We start from the raw sequence: 18,163 nt of genomic DNA on the forward strand, positions 1-18,163 counted from the left end.
AATATCTACAAATAAATACAATGAAATAAACTAACTAAAGTACGAAAAATAAAAAAGAACTAAGTTACAAAAAATAAAAAAATATTTACAAACATTAGAAAAATATTACAACAATTTGAAACTAATTACACCTACTTTAAGCCCCCTAATAAAATAACAAAGCCCCCCAAAATAAAAAAATGCCCTACCCTATTCTAAATTAAAAAAGTTCAAAGCTCTTTTACCTTACCAGTCCTGAACTGGGCCCTTTGCGGGGCATGCCCCAAAGAATTCAGCTCTTTTGCCTGTAAAAAAAAAAAATACAATACCCCCCCAACATTACAACCCACCACCCACATACCCCTAATCTAACCCAAACCCCCCTTAAATAAACCTAACACTAAGCCCCTGAAGATCTTCCTACCTTGTCTTCACCATGCCAGGTTCACCGATCGGTCCAGAGTCTTGATCCAAGCCCAAGCGGGGGGCTGAAGAGTGACGTCCATCCTCGGGCTGAAGTCTGGATCCAAGCGGCGGCTGAAGAAATCCATCATCGGGCTGAAGTCGGAAGTCCATCATCGGGATGAAGTCTTCTATCAAGCCGCATCTTCAATCTTCTTTCTTCTGGAGCGGAGCGGAGCCATCTTCTTTCCAACCGACGCGGATCCAACCTCTTCAACCGACGCCTACTCGCCGAATGAAGGTTCCTTTAAGGGACGTCATCCAAGATGGCGTCCCTCGAATTCCGATTGGCTGATAGGATTCTATCAGCCAATCGGAATTAAGGTAGGAAAATTCTGATTGGCTGATGGAATCAGCCAATCAGAATCAAGTTCAATCCGATTGGCTGATCCGATCAGCCAATCAGATTGAGCTTGCATTCTATTGGCTGATCGGAACAGCCAATAGAATGCAAGCTCAATCTGATTGGCTGATTGGATCAGCCAATCGGATTGAACTTGATTCTGATTGGCTGATTCCATCAGCCAATCAGAATTTTCCTACCTTAATTCCGATTGGCTGATAGAATCCTATCAGCTAATCGGAATTCGAGGGACGCCATCTTGGATGACGTCCCTTAAAGGAACCTTCATTCGGCGAGTAGGCGTCGGTTGAAGAGGTTGGATCCGCGTCGGTTGGAAAGAAGATGGCTCCGCTCCGCTCCTGAAGAAAGAAGATTGAAGATGCGACTTGATAGAAGACTTCATCCCGATGATGGACTTCCGACTTCAGCCCGATGATGGATTTCTTCAGCCGCCGCTTGGATCCAGACTTCAGCCCGAGGATGGACATCACTCTTCAGCCCCCTGCTTGGGCTTGGATCAAGACTCTGGACCGATCGGTGAACCTGGCATGGTGAAGACAAGGTAGGAAGATCTTCAGGGGCTTAGTGTTAGGTTTATTTAAGGGGGGTTTGGGTTAGATTAGGGGTATGTGGGTGGTGGGTTGTAATGTTGGGGGGGGTATTGTATGTTTTTTTTTACAGGCAAAAGAGCTGAATTCTTTGGGGCATGCCCCGCAAAGGGCCCTGTTCAGGGCTGGTAAGGTAAAAGAGCTTTGAACTTTTTTTAATTTAGAATAGGGTAGGGCATTTTTTTATTTTGGGGGGCTTTGTTATTTTATTAGGGGGCTTAGAGTAGGTGTAATTAGTTTAAAATTGTTGTAATATTTTTCTAATGTTTGTAAATATTTTTTTATTTTTTGTAACTTAGTTCTTTTTTATTTTTTGTACTTTAGTTAGTTTATTTCATTGTATTTATTTGTAGATATTGTTTTTAATTAATTTATTGATAGTGTAGTGTTAGGTTTAATTGTAGATAATTGTAGGTATTTTATTTAATTAATTTATTGATAGTGTAGTGTTAGGTTTAATTGTAACTTAGGTTAGGATTTATTTTACAGGTGATTTTGTAATTATTTTAACTATTTTAGCTATTAAATAGTTCTTAACTATTTAATAGCTATTGTACCTGGTTAAAATAAATACAAAGTTACCTGTAAAATAAATATTAATCCTAAAATAGCTACAATATAATTATAATTTATATTCTAGCTATATTAGGGTTTATTTTACAGGTAAGTATTTAGCTTTAAATAGGAATAATTTATATAATAAGAGTTAATTTATTTAGTTAGATTTAAATTATATTTAACTTAGGGGGGTGTTAGTGTTAGGGTTAGACTTAGCTTTAGGGGTTAAAAAAATTATTAGAGTAGCGGTGAGCTCCGATCGGCAGATTAGGGGTTAATACTTGAAGTTAGGTGTCGGCAATGTTAGGGAGGGCAGATTAGGGGTTAATACTATTTCTTATAGGGTTATTGAGGCGGGAGTAAGGCGGATTAGGTGTTAATACATTTATTATAGTAGCGCTCAGGTCCGGTCGGCAGATTAGGGGTTAATAAGTGTAGGCAGGTGGAGGTGACGTTGTGGGGGCAGATTAGGGGTTAATAAATATAATATAGGGGTCGGCGGTGTTAGGGGCAGCAGATTAGGGGTACATAGGGATAATGTAAGTAGCGGCGGTTTACGGAGCGGCAGATTAGGGGTTAATAATAATATGCAGGTGTCAGCGATAGCGGGGGTGGCAGATTAGGGGTTAATAAGTGTAAGGTTAGGGGTGTTTAGACTCGGGGTACATGTTAAGGTGTTAGGTGCAGACGTAGGAAGTGTTTCCCCATAGCAAACAATGGGGCTGCGTTAGGAGCTGAACGCGGCTTTTTTGCAGGTGTTAGGTTTTTTTTCAGCTCAAACAGCCCCATTGTTTTCTATGGGGGAATCGTGCACGAGCACGTTTTTGAAGCTGGCCGCGTCCGTAAGCAACTCTGGTATCGAGAGTTGCAGTGGCGGTAAATATGCCTGTACGCTCCCTTTTTGGAGCCTAACGCAGCCATTCTGTGAACTCTCAATACCATAGGTATTTAAAAGGTGCGGCCAGAAAAAAGCACGCGTAGCTAACGCACCCCTTCTAACGCAAAACTCCAAATCTAGGCCTTAAACTTTTATAATTGAATCAAAGATCAGTATATAATTCTCAGGCCAATCTTTCCTTTAATATCTAAAGGGCAGAGAGAATGTCATCCTTTTTATATAGGACTCTAAAGTTCAGTGGTAACGGTACTGCGGTCTTGTGGTGGTATGTCACGTTCCACCAGTAGTGCTGTAGTAATATTCTTTAATCTGAAGCTGGACATAATTTTGAAACACTAATATTAAGAGACAATTTGTTTTGTGACAATGCACTTGTCAGTAATCAGGCCATTAAAACAAACATTAAATAAATGCTAGTCAGAATGAGATTAAAAAAAACTACAAAGAATAGCCTTTATAGACTTACAATAATAAATAGATGTATTTTTAATTATATAAGTTGTTAAAATATTTAAAAAAAAAAAAACAAGTTTGAAGTTTTAGTGTCCTTAAAGCAATGGGTACTGCCATGTTGTAACCCAGGTTTCCTTCTCCTCTGAGGCCAATAAGAAGAGTTATACATGGTTTTCTAGAGTGTGCTACCAATGACTGTGTAGAATATATCAGTGTAAATGGAGTCTGTACTTCCACTTATAACAGGAATGGGAAAGCCTACAATTTTCAGAATTATATTACAGAAAAGAGGACACAATAAATACAAATATATTGCAAACATTTTACTACATACAAATAAACATTATATTACAATATTAGTCCTTTTTAGTGCATTATTATTATTATTATTATTAATCTATTCATCCCAAACAGAGTATATCAAACACATAAAACGTATCACCAATCATCTGTAAAGATACTGATTTGGGGAAATTTGACTTATTTTATTTTGCTTATTTTTAACTGCAAGCATTCCAACAAAGAACATTGCAATAACACCTGCTTCTTTTCATATTAGTTGTACAAAACCTGGCAGGAAAAAAGCTGCCTTGTTTTTTATGATTACAGACCCCCTAAAGCAGTGATTTTTAACCTTTTTTTTTGCCGTGGCACACTTTTTTACATTAAAAAATCCTGTGGCACACCACCATCCCAAAATTAAAAAAAAATCACACATTGTAGCCTAATACAGCATATATATATACACATACACACAAACACACACATACTGTATGTATTGTGCTGTTATGCCATGCCTCCTACAAACTACCCCTGCACTGGGAGTAAAAAACAAGCAAAGTTTAAAAAATATGTCACACTGTTGTCAGTCTGCCGTGGCACACCTGAGGATCTCTCACGGCACACTAGTGTGCCACGGCACACTGGTTGAAAAACACTGCCCTAAAGGATTGCCCAATATGTACCCATACCCCCATCCCGAGACTGTCAAAATCATCATCATCACCAGTCCAATTGGTACCAGTATGACTTCCAAAGATGCCAATAGCTTGGTTTTATTTTGCATATGGATAGCTAGGAAAGGAACAGCAGAAATAAAATCATACACGTTTTATCATATTTATAAAAGACGTCTGTGTAGAGTGATCTGGTCACTAATTGGTTAGAGACCTCGCCACTTCAATCCATATTGATAACGCTGATTGTTCATAATGTAATCTAACAGATACCCCCAGTCTAGAACCCTTGATTTGAAACATTCTAAATTGCCTGTGTGCAAAATTTCTTGGCATGAAACATTGTATCTGTACTATAGTTTACACATCTGAACTTTCTGCAGATGAGGCTAAGCAGAACAGAATACTGGAGAATTGACTATATGGTCAGCTCACCAATTTGTGTTAGTCCAGTACATAGCATTACCAATCTGCAGCTCTTTTATTTTGCTTTTTTAAGCATGCTACTCTCTTTCTAACTGCTAGTATATTTCTATTGGCTGTAAATTCCTAATAGCCTGCATAAATCTGTATTATGAATGATACTCTCCTTCAGTTCCAAACAACAAAGTCTTTTAGGTGGTCAGAAGTTATTTTTTGTTTGTCAACATGTTTAGATACCTCCCAACATTTCCCAGAAGCTTCCCAGGACATGGAGTTGAAGGCACCTGTGGGCAGTGTTTTAAGGATGGGGCCGCACCTGGAGGGGCATTAGTTGTATTGTGGGCAGGTCAGTGTGTTATGGTTGTGTGAATCAGCAGGTACTACCCAGGTGCTGAACCAAAAATGGGCCAGCTTCTATGCTTACATTCCTGCTTTTTCAAATAAAGATAACAAGGGAACAAAGAAAAATTGATAATAGGTGTAAATTAGAAAGTTGCTTAAAAGTACAAGCTCTATCTGAATCATGAAACAAAAATTGGGTTTTGTGTCTGTGCTCATGGCATTTCTGTACACGCCCATGGATGACTGTGCAGTATAACTGTTGTTTAAAGGTAACGCTATAATAAAATACTATAATTCATTAAAGAATTTTAGTAATGTACAAATATTGCTTTATAAGTATAAATTTAACTTCTGGACATCACCATAACAGTTTAAATGCTGGCAAGGCAATGTTAACATAGTAAAACCATGGTCCAATAAATACAGTGATAAGAAATTAAACTCATTGTTTACAAAAACACAGCATTCCCTGTATGGTACGCCACAACCTAAATGAAAACAGAGAAATGCTTCACAGACCTTGGAATTCTGAAAATGTTTTCTTTCTATAATCAATAAATAGTCAAAGTAAACATAAGAAAAACACTCCCTTACCTCCTTAATAATAATACAAAAAGTTTGGAATCAAACTCAGGTCTGCCTCTGAGTCCCCTCCCCCTGTTTTCTGTCTCTCACAAGTTTGGGAATATCAGTAAAACAAACATTCTGTTTTGGGAGCAGCAGGCACTGGGAGCACATAATACGCTGTTACATTAATCCCCATTGCTGTGGAGGAGCTTACAAAATACAGCAATACAGGGTCCTGTAGCATTTTGTTCTGTAGAAGTGGCTAAGGGAGGATGGAAGAGATTTACATTCCACACTGGCTCCAGCATTAAAGTGGGGCATACAACAGGTGCCACACTTCTTTAAAACTGGCAGTGATGACCAGCAATGCAGAAATAGCCATCCTCTTAAATCCAGCATGCAGCAGTTGTTAGTTTATGTGGCTTAAAGAGCATAGCATTAAAGAACTCTCCAGTAAGTCAAATATTTCCATTCTATGTTACTCTACAGAGCAAATGTACTAAATGTGTGAATGTGCTTCTATAATCTTGCTGAATCAGGTACATAGAAGAACTATTTCATATAATATATATATCTTTCTTACTTGAGAGGTATTTCCCATTTAAGTGAATCTGCTTTTACAAAACTATTTTTAATAATTACAATATTAGGAAACTTGTGTTTAGATATTTACAGTATTTAGTTTATAGTTCTCTCCATTTCTTGTTCTTTAGCAAAACAAAATATATATAAAAATAAACGTGTCTGTTTCTACCTGCTTTGGTGAAAGCAAACAGATATGCCTTAATATTTATTTCCAAAAATTACATTCACATTTGATATGATAACATTATGATTATGCAATAGCAAACCCCTTTATCTATACTTTTACTATTGAAGCAGAAGGCAATTTTGTAATGATATATATATATATCCATCCTCGAATGAAGTGCACTCACAGGAACATTTGCGTCTCAAAATGCCAAAATGTATTAACGTTTCGGAGAGATTTACATCCCCTTCATCAGAACAACCAAACATGTTAAGACACAGCATATTTATAAAGCATAAAATTAAGTGATATACACACCCAGCAATCCTGCATTCCAGCATATCGTGAGACAGGAAGTGACAATCCCCAATTTCTGGTCCGGGATTTGTTAGGTGAAATAAACAAAGTGAATAACTTCAAAACATCTAACCTAACAGCAGTTATATTACAAATCAATCCAACGAGCTACTAGACCAGAGCGGGAACGAGCTACATTCAGTTTAAAAGGCGGGACCGGGCACGCTGTGATTAGACAGTGTTGCCGCAATGCGCTGAGGAAAAACCAGACCCGCTCAGTAGAGCAAGGAGCGGCGTTCTGGATAAATGAACTTTTAAATAAAAATTCTCTGCAATCCTTTAATGTATAAGTCTGTCACTAAGCTAATGTCCCTATTGACAACCCATCTGCCCCTGCTGCCTCTAAACTTCTCTCACTCACTAACTCCTTCGGCCTCTCATAATCCACCCTATTCCCTACCCACCGCGATAGACACTCGATTGATCTGGTATTCTCCTATCTCTGCTCTCTCTCTGATGTTGCCTATCACCCATTTTCCATCTCAGACCACCATCTGCTCACCTTTAATCCTAATATAGATGCTAAACCTACTTCCCCCTCTCGCCCCCGCACCAGTAGAAATCTGCACATTGTGGACCCTCCCCAACTCTCCAATCTTATTCAAATACGCCTCCCTCAACACTTCCACAATATCCTGCCCTGACCTTGCTATAACCCACTATAACAATACTCTCTCCGCTGCACTTGACACCCTCGCTCCATCCCAATTTCTCAAAGCCCCACGTCGTCAGCTCCAGCCCTGGCACTCCCAACAAACACGCCACCTACAAAAATGATCCCGCACTGCTGAACGTGCCTGGAGGAAATCCCGCTCTGAATCCGATTTCATGCACTATAAGCTCATTCTTTACTCTTACACCTCTGCCCTTTGCTTAGCTAAGCAAACCTTCTTCTCTGATATCCACTCACTCTTCAAACCCTAAAAGACTCTTCTCCATTTTCAACTCTCTCCTCTACCCACCTGCACCACCCCCCTCATCTGCATTCAGTGCTCAAGATCTTGCTGATTATTTTTTCAATAAAACACTTGCCATCCGAAGAAGCATACCAACACAAACCTGCAATCTCCCAACTTCGCTCCCAGTCACCCCCTCTGCCACTCTCTGCACCCTCCTCCCAACCACTAAGAGTGAAGTGGCTTCCCTTTTGTCTTCCTCACACCTCACTACCTGCCCACTTGACCCTATTACTTCACATCTAATTCCTCCTCTGTCTCCCACCCTCACTCCGGCTCTTACTCACATATTCAACCTATCCCTTTCTACCGGCTCATTCCCTGCCTCCTTCAAACATGCAAAGGTCACCCCCATCCTCAAAAAACCCTCCCTTGACCCTAACTCCCCTGCAAACCACCGCCCCATATCACTGCTCCCGCTAGCTTCAAATTTCCTTGAAAAACTAGTTTTTGCCTAACCCAATTCCTGTCCTCCAACTTATTGCTCGACCCCCTGCAATCTGGCTTCCGTCCCCAACACTCAACTGAGACTGCCCTCACCAAGGTTACTAATGATCTCCTTTCTACTAAAAACAAAGGCTACTACTCTATACTGATCTTACTTGACCTCTCTGCTGCCCTTTGACACTGATGACCATCCCCTTCTCCTACCGACTCTCAGCTCTCTTCGGCTCTGTGACACTGCCCTCTCCTGGATTCACTCTTACAGATCCTTCTCCGTCTAATTTGCTGGTGACTCCTCCTCTCTGTTGCCTCTGTCTGTTGGAGTACCTCAAGGCTCTGTCCTGGGTCCTCTACTCTTTTCTATTTACACTTCTTCACTGGGTAAACTTATCAACAGCTATGACTTCAGCTATCACCTCTATGCTGATGATACCCAGATCTACCTTTCCACCCCTGCACTCTCTCCTTCTGTCAATTCTCACATCAGCGACTGCTTAACTGGCATTTCCTCCTGGATGGCCTCTCACCACCTAAAAATAAACATGTCCAAGACCGAACTACTTCTAATTCCCCCCTCTAACTCTACTCCAGTTTCTAATTTTTCTATCACTGTTGGCGGCACCACTATCTCCCCATCACCCCAAGTCCGCTGCTTCAGAGTCACGCTTGACTCAAATCTGTCCTTCATTCCCCACATCCAATTGCTCTCTTCATCCTGCCACAACCACCTACACAATATCTCCAAGATTCATCCGTTTCTAAGTGCTGAAACTACTTAACAGCTAATCCACTCCCTGGTAATTTCCCGACTTGACTACTGTAACAACTTACTAACTGGCCTCCCTCTCTCCCACCTCTCTCCCCTCCAATCCATCCTAAATGCATCTGCCAGCCTAATCCACCTCTCTCGACGCTCTGTTTCTGCTGCACCCCTCTGTGAGTCCCTTCACTAGGTCCCCATTCACAACAGAGTTAAACTCAAAATTCTCACCATGACCTACAAAGCCCTCACCAATGCTGCCCCACCCTACCTGTCCTCACTCATCAATAAATATACTCCTGCCCGCCCCCTAAGATCCAACAATGACCTGCTTCTTGTGTCCTCTACCATCATCTCCTCTCATACTAGACTACAGGACTTCTCTCGTGCGGCACCAACCCTCTGGAACGCACTTCCTCGAGCTGTCAGACTTGACCCTAACCTCTTCTCCTTTAAACGTTCCCTAAAGACCTTTCTGTTCAGGGAAGCTTATCACCCGACATTAACAAACTAACTTCACTTAAAGGGACATTCTAGGCCAAAATAAACTTTCATGATTCCGATAGATCATGTCATTTTAAACAATTTTCCAATTTACTTTTATCACCAATTTTGCTTTGTTCTCTTGGTATTCTTAGTTGAAAGCTTAACATAGGAGGTTCATATACTAATTTCTTAGACCTTGAAGGCCACCTCTTTTCAGAATGCATTTTAACAGTTTTTCACCACTAGAGGGTGTTAGTGCATGTATTTCAAATAGATAACACTGTGCTTGTGCACATGAAGTTATCTGGGAGCAGGCACTGATTGGCTAAACTGCAAGTCTGTCAAAAGAACTGAAATAAAGGGGCAGTTTGCAGAGGCTTAGATACAAGATAATCACAGAGGTTAAAAGTATATTAATATAACTGTGTTGGTTATGCAAACTAGGTAATGGGTAATAAAGGGATTATCTATCTTTTAAAACAATAACAATTCTGATGTAGACTGTCCCTTTAACTAACAGTTGCCCTCTATCTCCTCACTAATATCATTCTCACCTTTGCAGTCCCCACCTCCTGTTTCCCATCCTCCTACCAATCTAGATTGTAAGTTCCCAAGGGAATAGGGCCCTCAATTCCCCCTGTATTTGTCTGTAAAATGTTGTCTTTTATCGAATTGTTTCTCCATTGTACTATTATCCTTGTACCCATGGGGGTGTGTATATCACTTAATTTTATGCTTTATAAATATGCTGTGTCTTCACATGTTTTGTTGTTCTGATAAAAATCTCCCCGAAACGTTAATACATTTTGGCTTTTTGAGACCCAAATATTCCTGTGAGTGCACTTCATTCGAGGATATAAGCTACATATCTGCACCCAGGCAGTTGTCCCTAGGTGGGTGGATCAGGTGTTTGGAACTGTATATATATATATATATATATATATATATATATATATATATATATATATATATATATATATATATATATATATATATATATATATATATATATATATATATATATATATACAAATTGTAGATAGGCGTGCACTCACGGTTCAAGTTCATCCACCCAGGGTGCTTCCAAGAAATTGATAATAGCAAGAAGAAAGGATGCACTCTCCAGGATTTTCAATGTTACCCGTTTAATGTAACGTTTCAGGGTGTTATCCTCTTCGTCATACAATACAAAATAACAGTGTACAACCTAACAATCACAGTGCCTTTTAAACCAACCTAAGTGATACAGTTCCAGGTCACCACCTGTGTTGCCACTTCCACCTGTAGCCAATAACATGTGAAGACCATAACAGTAGTCCAAAGTGTCTATCTATATACAAACTAAGCACCAAAAAGTAGCTATACCATACGACTTATATACCACATAGGGATCAAATCCCATAATAGAACAAACCCAAAGCCAAATGTGATCATAGCTTATTGAAACACTGTGTGTGCCCGGTACAGTAGTCATAGCAACCATAGTAAACAACTCCGGCCCCCTAATCCTGGGTATGGCAAAACATGACCAATCAAAGAAGCTGAAATCTGGAAGAGCGTCCCTCACCCAGCCAATGACAGCAAGCCAGCAACCAAGATTAACTTCTTGCTATTATATATATATATATATATATATATATATATATATATATATATATATACATACACACACTATGTTTACAATAGCCTCACTGCCCTCCAGCTAACGAGACAACAGACACCAATAAAATGTATGGAAATGGAACTGCTAAAAGTATCTATGCCAAAACTATGTAATCCAGATTTGGCCAGCTGTAAATATTAAAAAATAATAGAGAATTTAGGATTATTCATTAACCAGCGTTCTTGGCAGGATTATTTATTTAGAATTTACTTTACTGACATTGTTTTACTGCACAAAAATATTATACCATAGCTCAATTCAGAACAGACCTGAGACTATTTGAAATTCACTATTTTAACACTGAACTCTGGAGTCGCAACAAATCCTTTAAAATGAACACAATATAAGTAAACTCTTCTATCTGTGACAGAGCACATCTCAGAGTATATTGAGCAGAAGACATAATAAATTGAATAGAGGATAAGAGAGAAAATATAGTCTTCTAAAATCTTAAAGGGATACTAAACCCAATTTTTTTTCTTTAATGATTCAGATAGAGCATGCAATTTTAAGCAACTTTCTAATTTATGCCTACTATCATTTTTTTAATTGTTCTCTTGCTATCTTTATTTGAAAAGCAGGAATTTAAAGCTTAGGAGCCAGCCCATTTTAGGTTCAGCACCCCGGATAGTGTTTGCTTATTGGTGGCTACATTTAGCAAACCAATAAGCAAGCACAACCCAGGTTCTAAAAAAAATGGGTCGGCTCGTTAGCTTTACATTCCTACTTTTTAAATAAAGATAGCAAGAGAACAAAGAAAAATTGTTAATAGGAGTAAATTAGAAAGTTGCTTAAAAGTGCATGCTCTGTCTGAATCGTTAAAGAAAAAGTTTGGGTTTAGTGTCCCTTTAAATAAATGTTTGTTAGTGTATTACTCTAAATTATTTTTAGTTGTCAAAACTCAACATCTTTATCAGTCTGTGTTGATATTATTATATTATTTTGTATAAGACTTTTCAGAATCTAATATCCCATTGGGTAATAGTTTTGATGAATAGTTGCAATTCCTACTAAAGGGCCACTAAAGTGAAAATTAAAGTTTAATGATTCAGATAAAGCATGCATTTAAAAAAATCTTTCCAATATACATTGATGATCAAAACATGCACATTCTTTTTATATACTAACTTTCTGAGGCTCCAGCTCTTATTGAGCATATGCAAAAGTGCACAGTCGTATATACATTTTGTGATTGGCTGATAGCTGTCACGTGATAAAGGGGGAGGGACTATTGGATTAACTTGAAATTTGCCAGAAAATATTCTACTGCTCATTTCAAATTCAAATTAAGAGCTATTGCATTGTCTTTTTATTATGTATTTTTCATTTTTTCAATTCTACTGTGGTCCCTTATAGAAATTCTAACTAGAAATGCAACTAAAGAAAGTTGCAAAAAAGTGTACACTTATTAGCACTCATACCTTGTATCATTAGATTATATATGTTGCTGTGGTTAGTTTGTGCGTACAACATATATAATCTAATGATACAAGGTATTAGTGCTAATAAGTGTACACTTTTTTGCAACTTTCTTTAGTTGCATTTCTAGTTAGAGTTAACCAGTACACAGCACCTAAGGGCATCATTATTATTGTTATTAAGGCCAATGCCGATATATTAATACAGCCCCCCTTGTCATACCCACAGGAGTGCCATCACCCCCCCTTTTTTTCTGACCCTTATAGAAATTATCAGTATCTTAAAGGGACAATAAACTAAAGATGTAATACCACCTTAAAGATTTCTTTGGAGCGCATTCTATGGAATGCAACACTATACCCTCCTACATATTGCCGATGTTTAAAATTGCATTCTCTATCTGAATCATGAAAGAAATATTTTGGGTTTAACGTCCCTTTAACAGTGCAATAATAAAATGCTCCAGTATATTTTGAACCTGCGATGTGCATCACACTGGCAAAGTTCATACAAAAAAATACATTCCAAAGACTAGGCAATTCCTGACTGAAGCACTGTGTTTGCGATCAATATAATTCAATAGGTGAATATAGAATAAATTAAAAATGATAAAGAATGTGCTTTTTTAAACACAGCCTTATTGTGCTTTAGCTATAGCTACAATTAAGAAAGATAGTAACAAAAAAAAAACTAATGTTTGTGATTTAAGTTGGTGTAGTATAAAGGAATAATACAGGTATCTATATTAGCTTCATGCCATTCAAAGTTTTAGTTTATCAAAATCAATTTCCAAAAACCCTTTCATCAGAATTGAATCAAAGTTTTAAAGGTGAAAATAGTTTCAAGTTGAAAATATACACTGGCTCAGTAATGTTTATTTAAAAGATTTAACAGGTTCTAAAAATAATATTCTAACCAAACTTCAGAAATAACTCCATATAAACAATGTATTCCTGAAGTGATTTTAAGAGACAAAAAAATGTAAATTGTAAGCTCTTGAGTATAAGGTCTTTACCTGCAGAAAGTTGTAAACAGTCAAAAAGCATAATGCTCATAAAATATCACTGTTATAATTAAAGGGATAGGAAAGTCAAATTTAAACTTTTATGATTCAGCTAGATCATGTAATTTTTGGACAATTTTAAATTCACTACTGTTATCAATTTTACTTTATTCTCTTGGTATCCTTTGCTGAAAAGCATATGTACACAGCCTCATAATCAGCAATGCATCACTAGAAGTTAGCTGATGACCAGCAGCTACACCTATTTGACTCTTATGCCCCTTGTAGCAGATGTGTGTGCATCCACAGGCACTTCTATTTATTTGAGGTTGTAGTGCACAATGATTGGAAATTAATGTTTTACCATTTAGTAATTAAGAGTTCCTTTTCTTTTAATGGCTGCTAATAAAACTTCCATGCATGTTGTGCATAAGGAATTGGCTTACAGCGTGACAGACACATTCCAGATATTATCAGCACTGAACACTGTAAAATATATTTTGGAAGGGTTGCAGGTGAAGTGCAGCTGCTTTGCTGGAACAATCCCATTAGCCCACAAACTTCACTGTGAGGGGTTAATGTTTCCTAGTGTCTTGGGGGGGGGGGGGGGTAAAACACAAACATCTGATTTGTAAATAATATGATTTAAAGGGACAATAAATGAAAAGTTACTGTAGCTATTGATAAAGTTGTTTTTAAATACAGACAAAAAAACCTTTATCCAAACTGCTTGGGACGGGAAAATGTTTGGACTTTAGAATAGTTTGGATTTTGGAATATTTGCACCAGTAAAATGGGACAGTTTGGAGAGGGGATGGGACAAAGTATAGACAGCAATGTCTTGTATCATTTTAGCAATATTTACATGTTATAATACAGCTCATACCAGCAACCTAAAGGTAGTTATATATCATTTTCAATGCTGGTGAGTATATATAGTAGAAAGATAGTACAGTACTGTAATCAGAAAGGTAATATTTGTTGTTTAAATAAATATAGACTATTATTTGCATTTTAGAACACAAAACCCAAACCGAAGACACAGGCAAGGAAGATGGGGGAAATTGTATTTTTGATCATTTAATTTTTTATTTTATTTTTTTAATTAATTTAAAATGTTAGGATTTCAGCATAAGCTTCGATTTACGAACTCTGGATTTGGTGATAGGTACCTGTAGTTGATCTATCGTAAAGGGATATGAAACCTAAAATGTTTCTTTCATGATTCAGATTTGCTTCCATAATCAATTTGTCTTTGTACTCTTTGAATCTTTTGTTGAAAAGCAGACATATGCTTAGGAGCCCGACCATTTCTAGAGCATTATATGGCAGCAGTTTGGCAAGAATGTAATCCATTTGCAAGAACACTAGATGGCAACACTAGTTCCTGCCTTGTAGTGCTTCAGATGCCTACCTAGGTATCTCTTCAACACAGAATATCATAATAGAAGTAAATTGGAAACGGTTTTTAAATAGTATGCTCTGAATCACAAAAGAAATATATTGGGTTTCATATCCATTTAATATGATAAGTAGAATCATAGTTAAATGGTCATTATTGTGAAAATATTACATGTTCTAATTCAGTGTTTCTTAATTCCAGACTAGTTTATTTCACCTGTGCTCTAGTTCGGATATTATGGAAATTTGGCCTGTTAGGGATTGAGAAACATTGCTGTAATTCATTGCCAGCAGTTGTTACACAACCCAGTTGTGCGACTGCTGCTGCTGATTGGGTCAGTTGCAATTTCTGCTTGGGACCAGCAGTTCTCGGTGGCTCTCATGATGCACTTCAACTGTGTGTTTAACCCCAGAAACACATAGAGTTGCAGGGTTGATAGTAATAAAATGACATGCTCTAACATATTACAGTATGCATTTTTTTTTCCATTATAATGTAGGCTGACCATATTGCCGCTTTAAAAAGGGACACATATGAAAAATACATATGTCGGGGCTGTTTTCATGTCTGTTTAAAGAAATGGTTTTGTATAACAACCCTCACATATGTATTTTTCATATGTGTTCCTTCTTAAAGCGGCAATATGGTCAGCCTATTATAATGGCCTTTAATAAGAAAAATAACTTTTAACCTTAATCCAGGAGAGACCACCAAGCCTGCATGTTTTTTTTTTATTTGCTGGGATCAGTTCAGCTAATCCGAATGCCACTGTCAGACAATTGAGTTTTTCTAGAGCAGGCTCTCAGATAAGGTCCAATATATACATTTATACAAACATAAGGACTAAGCCTGTGTTGGGAACCTGGGTGCACATGCTATAATAGCTCAAACAGTACAACCATTCAGGCCTGGAGGCTACAGGGAGTTCCCTCCTGGACTGAGAACAAAGTGTATTTATCATTAGCACTAGCAATTCTTCTATTTAAAAGCAACTTTATCAATTTCTGCATTTTTTTTATATTTACTGTCCCTTTAATGCCTGAAAACATTGTATGATTATTTGTATTTTCAAGTTTAAAAGGGACAGTCTACACTAAAATTGTTATAGTTTAAAAAGATAACGCCTTTACTACCCATTCCCCAGCTTTGCACAACCAACATTGTTATATTAATATACTTTATACCATTTAAACCTCTAAATGTCTGCCTGTTTCTAAGCCACTACAGACAGCCTCTTATCACATTCTTTTTTATTTGCTTTTCACAACAGGAGACTGATAGTTCATGTGGGCCATATAGATAAACATTGTGTTCACGCCTGGGGAGTTAGCACAACACAGTACATTCCTTCTGTATGTGTTTGTAAATTCTGTCCTGTCTCTTAGAAGTTTTATATCATTGTTTTATTTAAATGAACTGTATCCATGGACATCGCTGTGGAATATGATGGCGCTTCATAAAATAAAGTATAATAATAATAATAAGTCAATAGATAATAATTAAAAAGTCACTTTAAGGGACATAGTAATCTAAAGTGTCATGAAGATGGAAAAAGAAAAATGCTCAAAGGTGATATAATATTAATTTATTGCAAAAAAAATCTAATGGAATTTGAAACACTCCGCTGCACATTTCAAAATTTTATGTAGTGTAGTTCTCCAGGTGCTAGAAAACCTGCGTCTTTGACCCTGTTTGTGAAGATTTTAGCAAGATAGTAGAAAGCAGTAATTCTTCCAATGTCCCATGCGGCTTGGATATATTGGTGTGTCAAAGCACCTGCCTGAAGGAGTTTTTAAAAAACTTTTTTGTAAAAAAATAAATAAAGCTAGGAACAATAAATGCAACAAAAGTATTTTTAAATAAGTATAAATATATTTTACATATTTCTTATTAAGTGCACAGCAGAACAGTGAATTGCAACTTGTCATAAAGTAAATTAAGTGATGTCCCCGTTTTACAGTAATAATTGCTACTACTGGTCCTGTGTAGAAGGTCACTGAGATTGTGAAAGCTTTTAATTTATGATTTATTTATGTGACTACTAGAGCATACCATTACCTATAACTAAACAAACAATAAGGAAACAATGGCATTTGCTGATGTGTTTGAAACTACTAATGGTTATTTGTAGCTAAAAATGCATCATATTAAATAAATTAGATGTATGCAGCTTGAATATATCAGCTATTGGAAGATACATTAACAAAGGCACAATTATACTAAATTGATTTGTTGGTGGGAAACATTTCATTCTAATCTATAGAGCCTTTAATTTTTCAACTTCAAGCAAAATAGCAACCACTATATTCCAGTTGCTCTTATGCTGTTAATAAATCACTATGTTAAGTGGAAGAAAACCTGCTTAACAAGGCAAAAAAAAAATCTGATTTTTGAAAAGCAGTAAAGCAGACTGGTATGCATGCTAAAACTATATATAGATAAAGATGTGTATATATATATATAGCACAGATGTTGCAGGACATGGGTTAATAGAGAGGATTTCCCAATGTAAAAATAATCCCCATACAGTAGTAAAAGTTCCCTGGTAAGTGAGAGGTAATCGATTTAGTTACCATTATACATGAACACTAATAAAAAAACTGACCTTCTGAATGATGAAGACATGTTAAAAATCCCAGGTATCCTACTACCAAAGAAAGCCACATGCTCGGGTAATCCATTGAGTACATAGAAGGGGGATCTCCCCACAAAACATACAAGATCCAAAGGTTAAATAATATTATAGTCTATTAACAGATTCCCTAGTGCTCATTCTGCAGTTTTCCTTTGCATGAAGAGATTATACAATCACACGATCCTGGGATATCTGTCCATAGTGTAAATAAGAAGGCTGTTTGCTACACAGTCACAGCAACCACATGCAGGCAGTGAGAGTGCATTCATCAGATTACGCCTTCAGATGTGCCACAGTGAAATGCAGATGCTGCCAGTTAGTGGGTGTCCTGTGCAAGTAGAGTTGTGATCAGGTGCTGCGTGTGAGCTGCTGCAAGGTGGACCTGATCCTGGCTGTGTCAGCACACAGCACGTTAGCCAGGATCACACTCAGGGCAGCAGTGCTCCTCCTCCTGCTCTCAACTTTCCCTGCTTTACTATAGCACTCTTTAGCTATACCCCTCCCTCCCCTGGGACTGGCTGCCCTAGAAATAAAACTCCTTGCCTCTGGAGACTTGGGCAGCGCTGTCCCTCCCCGAGTGTGTGAGGGAGGCGGGTGACTTTGCCAAAAAAGGGAGTCAGGGAGTTACCAGCAGCAGCCAGCAAGTGCTGATCCTTCCTGTGCCCTACAGCTATAGTTTCTGTCTTCTTCAGCCTGTG

General features: G+C 37.7%; 1 protein-coding gene across 1 annotated transcript in view; it reads right to left on the reverse strand.

Moving 5' to 3' along the window:
- FRAS1 (Fraser extracellular matrix complex subunit 1) overlaps positions 1–17,892 on the reverse strand; it is an 868,578-nt gene extending 850,686 nt beyond the window's left edge. The window contains 1 exon segment of the mRNA XM_053703296.1: positions 17,436–17,892. Coding sequence (XP_053559271.1) covers positions 17,436–17,520 — 85 coding nt within the window. The 5' untranslated portion in view covers positions 17,521–17,892.
- Between the last annotated feature and the right edge of the window lie 271 nt (positions 17,893–18,163).

Source organism: Bombina bombina, chromosome 2, assembly GCF_027579735.1.
Source record: "Bombina bombina isolate aBomBom1 chromosome 2, aBomBom1.pri, whole genome shotgun sequence".
In the NCBI taxonomy this organism is placed as follows: Eukaryota; Metazoa; Chordata; class Amphibia; order Anura; family Bombinatoridae; genus Bombina; species Bombina bombina.